Here is a 5,640-nt window from a genome sequence, read left to right on the forward strand (position 1 = left end):
AAGAGTTTTTTCTGTGTTTTCCTTGAACTGATCAGGCCTCTATATATAGGGTTTACAATTCCAAAGCCGTTGCTCATAATCCGTGCACATTCTCCTCAATCGTGTAACACCCGCACGATCTCCGCAGCCGTTGCATGGCCGAGTAAAAAACGTGTAAAACGTGCAAAATAGAAGGCTGAAGAAATAAAAAGAACACGTGCATGGCGCGCGGCGCGGCGTGCGCGTGTGTGTTATACAAAGCCCACACAATACAAAACCTAAAACACTACTCAAAGCCCAATAAGAGGATAACCATTATATACCCTTTACTATTCATCTCCTTTTCCAATGTGAGACTATTCACAAAGACAAAATTTGCCTTTTCATGAACAACATAGCCAACACAATCCTAATCTAGTTAAGAACTTAATAAGATTAATGAGATTTTACCAATTATTGATAAAACAATCAAGCACGGTTTATGTAAGTTATTTCGGGATCTATCTAACTAGATATCTTCGGTCTAACTAGGGCAATCGATCAACTCGGCAATAGGAGAACACTAAGAAAGTAACATTCGAACAAAGAGAAAACAAATCATAGCAATCTATCATAGAAAAGTAAGCTCGATCCAAATATACATGACTTACGTGATTTAGCAATTGTTTACGTTCACGGGAAGTAATTTTAGTCTTCTTTATTTTAGAGATTACACAAGAATTAATATATCTTGCGTTTTTGAAGGAACAAGTAAGAAACTCTCTCACAAACCTATTAAAGATCCTCACAAACCTTAAATTTCTCTCTTCTATATTTCTTTATAAATCTTTTACAATATTGTTGCGGGATGCGTAACCAAAAAATTCATAAAGCATGGGAGCGTCATGAGCCAAACTCGGATATGGATGTATTGTTGACTTGACCGCAAAGAAAAAAATAATATCTTCTAATCTGAAAGGCAAAGTTAATCTTGAGAGACGGAGCCAAACGTAGTGGATGAGTCCTTATATTCTATCAACAATGCATGTTTTTGACAGAAATCTAAAAATAATTATATTTTAATTTATTTTATTAGTAAAGTTGAAGTCTATTTAGGGTGGGAAACAAATTCACATTTGATTTATATTAGACTGAAGAAGGATTGTAAACCCCAAAGGTTTATCACTTTTTTATTAATATATATTCCTCTTTCAAATTTTCTCTCGGATTCAAAGTTCTCCATAGGTTCCGAGATTGTTCCAAATTGAGAGAGTGGTTGGCTCAGTCTTAACTCAGGATAAGACAACTTTTCCAAAAAGAAACATTTTCCAACATATTTAATACGATTAGTTTGATCAGTTTAATCGGCTCTAGCCGGTTAATCATCACCCCTAATTGTGTCACAGAGAAGCAAACCAAATACCCAAAAATTATTGACTTTCCTTCTATTGTTTGTTCCATTACCGCAAAAAGAATTCTTCCAAAGAGTACACATGCAAAGAATAGAATAAACTACAGCTCCCCCAGCAACCTGTGATCCCTATTTAAACTCCAAACGAGCCTCAAAAACTTGTCAGAGGGGACGCACACTTCTTCTCACCTTCTCTCTTCTCTCTGTGTTCCTCTTGGCTACTGCACCGCAGTCTAAGTATATAAAAGACCAATACAAGCAGCAGCCAGAGAGCAGAGATCGAAGAATGCAAAAGGTAAACAAAAAAAAAAAAAACTCTCCAACTTTGAGAGCCAATGCTCCTCAGACTGTAGTTTAGTATTTCATGGTCTGTAGAGATATTGAAAGGATATACAAAGGACAAGGGAGTGATCTCTCTGTTTCTTTTTGTTTAGATTCTGTAGAGATTGAAGAAGATTGAAGAAGATAGAGGTTTTGAGAACTTTCATTGACTTATATTATTTATTAGCTTCCCACAAAACCCAATGCATGGTCCATTTTATTTTGACTTGCCCATGTGCATTTCTTTCCCATATGCTGGGGAAACTATCGTTCAAAATATTGTTCCTGTTCCACATGTATTGATTTCGATCCTATATCCACACTCTATTGCAACCGTCTGCGGTAGTTTTGACTCTTCAATGGGATAAGTAGGAGGACAAATTGAAATTTCACCCCGTTAGAGAGTCAGAACCATCGACTTGTATGTAGACAGTTCTAATAGGATGTGTAGTATAGGATCCTACGGCTCCATTTGGACAACAGGGATTTACTTGACATATAAAACTTGGGGTTAATTGCAGATAGAATCTTGCACTATCGCCCGATTGTGGACAGACCCCTATGGTTCTACTGTTGCAGTCAGACCCCTGAGTCAAAGTTTTTTGAACTCTTGTACCCTTTGGGTCTGTTTGGTTCATTTCCAACTAATAGAGGAATAGGATTCCAATGAAAAAAAAACTATTTTTTGAGCTTTTCATGCATTTCATTGGAAAGCTTTGTTTTTTGCTTTGTTTCGCACAACGAAAGGGAAGGGGAATTCTACCTCATCACAAATTCATGTTTTGGATCAAAACTTAGAATTAGGAAAAAAAAAACATATTAAGAAAAGACATGTACTCAAGAAACTTACCATCAACTGTTTTTTAATATTTTTAAGGCGTTTTCCTTTTAATTTCACCTTAAAAACTCGGAATTGACTTTTCCTTAAAAGACGACATTTTGTGACATTTTTAAAAAGTATTCCCAGTTATTTTCTTGTGAACCAAACTGCAAAATAGGAATTCTTTTTAGCTATTCTGACACAAGAAAGCTACGTCTGTAGCTTTCCATGTGTTTTCCAAAAAACATTTTGAACCAAAAAGGCCTTAGAGAACAAGAATTTTTTTTTCTTTTGACAATTAGATCTTTTAAGGGCATAAGAGTCAAAAAAAAAAACAAATTCACACAAGGCATCTATCTGCAAGAATAGAACTGTAGGGGGCCTATTGGCATTTGGGCAATAGTACGGGAGTTCTATGCACAATTAATCTAAAACAGAGTATGCACCAAATGATTCTTTCTTCTCCTTATCAGAAAGGAATATCTTTCAAAATTCAGACTCATAAACTTTGCTATTTGCACTCATTCTCATATTTCACTCGATCCGAACCCTACGATCGTAACTGAGTAAGTACCGAACTGTACTTTTGTCTAACAAAGAGGACTTGAATCCTATATATACAGAGCCCCGCACCTCACTGCCACTTCATTCTCAATCTCTCCTCTGCTCCTCTGCTCACAGAGTACTCTGTTACAAAAACAGAGCATACCCTTCCTCAGTACTCTGTTCTTACTTATTTTCTCTGCTCACAGATGGGTGACACCGTCAATCCAATACGCTACCAGCAATCAGCCTTCCCTCCAATGGATCTCTCTATTGAGCTTGGCCACCAACAAGGCGCTTCTAAATGCTTCGACGATGATGGCCGCCTGAAGAGAACAGGTATATAAATACGAACTTGACGGAGCTCAAAGTTAGATCAGCCTCTAACATTTACCTCACATTTTCAGCCCGTTAAGCTCTTATAGTTATTATTTCCGCTCTATTGAACCGCCACCCACATCCTTCACCCCTCCAATTCGAGGATTGTTCCTTTACCCTCAACACACAGAGCTTTTTAGCTGTGTTTACCGCGGAAAACTACCATCGAGACTCGATAGACGGAAAATAATAACTATAAGATCTTAACCGAGTTTAAATATTAGGCCAAATGAATCTTGGAAATGCAGAAAACATCATCGGCTAATCTGAACTTGAGTTCGAACTTGATTTTAAATAAACTTATCACGTAGGAGCGCAGGAGTTTTAACATTGATATCATTGCAGGTACTATGTGGACTGCGAGTGCGCATATTATCACTGCAGTTATCGGGTCAGGTGTGCTATCGCTGTCTTGGGCCATTGCACAGCTCGGATGGGTAGCTGGCCCTGCCGTCATGGTCCTCTTCGCCTTTGTTATCTATTATACGTCAGCTTTGCTCGGAGATTGCTATCGCTCCGGTGATCCTATCACTGGAAAAAGGAACTACACTTACATGGATGCAGTCCATGCCAACTTCGGTGAGCTCTTATTTTCTTTATAAGCTCATAATAAATACAACAACAACAACATCAACAACAAGATCTTTAAGGTTGGCTAGATGAATTATAGCATTTCACGTAGTTCTGTCAATGAGTATCTCCTTTTTTTTCGAAAGCTAACTATTATTCTTCTCAATTGAATTTACTTTCGTCGGACCTCTCTCTGGTTTTTCTTACTCAGTTAACCTCTTATCGCTTTTCATAAATATTTGGACTCGCTCTGCTACAAAAAGCAACAAAAATATAATTTTTAAATCGGCACCTTAGGACTTTTGAGTATCTCACAAAGCTACTCCTGTAGTTTAAATTTTGCCCAATGAGCCTGGGGGAACCAAGAACAGTCTTTTGTCATTTACACCCTTCCCCAATTGAGTATTAAAATTCTTCTCTTAATTGGTGTGCTTAGTAATCTTGCATATAACTGAACAGATTCCTATAAGACACACCCTAGGCTTATTCTGAATTTCACAAACAGGTGGGATTAAGGTCAAGATATGTGGATGGATTCAATACACAAGTCTCTTTGGAGTCGCCATTGGCTATACCATTGCTGCTTCCATAAGCATGCTGTAAGTAAACTCTAAATAGAAGCACAGCTCTCGTTACAACATACAATCTTAATTAATTGTTTTCATGTTATTTTCAATTTGAAAACAGAGCAATCCAGAGATCGAACTGTTTCCATGAGAACGGAGACGACAGCCCTTGTCGCATGTCGAGCAATCCTTACATGATAATGTTTGGTATTGTCGAGATTTTGTTCTCGCAGATTCCTGACTTCGACCAGATTTGGTGGCTTTCTATCGTTGCGGCTGTGATGTCATTCACTTACTCTTTTATCGGTCTTGTTCTGGGCATCATGCAAGTAGCCTGTAAGTAAAGTGAAGACAAGTTATGAGGTCAAATTTATTTGTTTTAGTTCATTTTGATGTAAATGCTGTAATTTTTTTCTGGTAGCTAATGGAGTTGTCAAGGGAAGTCTTACTGGCATCAGCGTAGGGACCGTGTCGGAAATGGACAAGGTGTGGAGGAGCCTGCAGGCATTTGGGGACATTGCTTTTGCTTACTCCTACTCCATCATCCTAATTGAGATTCAGGTACTTTTGCAATCTGAATGAATTCAAAGACTTCACACTGTACAAAATGTTCTAGGACTTATTTCATCTAGAACAAGAATCCTTTATGTTGCGTGCGGAAGCCAATTGTTATGCTTCGAGGAACCAAACCAAACGCCGAGAGAGAAGATCAAACAAACCAAAATAACGACACAAACACAAACAACTAATTTACGTGGTTCGGTAAGTTGCCTACATCCACGGGGCAAGAAGCGGATGAGTTTTCACTAATAGAGAAGGAGAGTACAAACTGAGATTACAAATCACTCAAAACAAACCAACTAATATCACCAACAAAGCTCTCAATGTCTCAAACAATAACCATAACCAATAGCTCAGAAAGATCTCACTTTTTTGTGCTTCAATAACCCCAAAACAATCCCCAAAGAAACCCTAAAACGTGTGTTTGAATTTATATCAAACACCAATCCTAAACAGAATAGGAAACAACATCTAGGCCTGACCCGATACGCGGTCGACTGCCACGGTCGACC

The 5,640-nt window shown here is 38.0% G+C and overlaps 1 protein-coding gene across 1 annotated transcript; it reads left to right on the forward strand.

The window, feature by feature from the left end:
• LOC109836110 (amino acid permease 4-like) lies at positions 1,544-5,215 on the forward strand. The gene is made up of 6 exons (XM_020404011.1): positions 1,544-1,664; positions 3,263-3,392; positions 3,777-4,010; positions 4,507-4,600; positions 4,689-4,903; positions 4,989-5,215. The coding sequence occupies exons 1-6, from the start codon at positions 1,656-1,658 to the stop codon at positions 5,147-5,149; spliced, it is 843 nt and encodes a 280-aa protein (XP_020259600.1). The 5' UTR covers positions 1,544-1,655; the 3' UTR covers positions 5,150-5,215.

Source organism: Asparagus officinalis, chromosome 4 (genome assembly GCF_001876935.1).
Source record: "Asparagus officinalis chromosome 4, Aspof.V1, whole genome shotgun sequence".
Taxonomy (NCBI): Eukaryota; Viridiplantae; Streptophyta; class Magnoliopsida; order Asparagales; family Asparagaceae; genus Asparagus; species Asparagus officinalis.

Excerpts from the sequence above, each read along its gene's own strand:
- LOC109836110 (XM_020404011.1), top strand. Across the intron at positions 3,393-3,776 it reads TGGCCGCCTGAAGAGAACAG|GTACTATGTGGACTGCGAGT; the intron begins GTATATAAATAC and ends ATATCATTGCAG. Across the intron at positions 4,904-4,988 it reads GGGCATCATGCAAGTAGCCT|CTAATGGAGTTGTCAAGGGA; the intron begins GTAAGTAAAGTG and ends TTTTTCTGGTAG.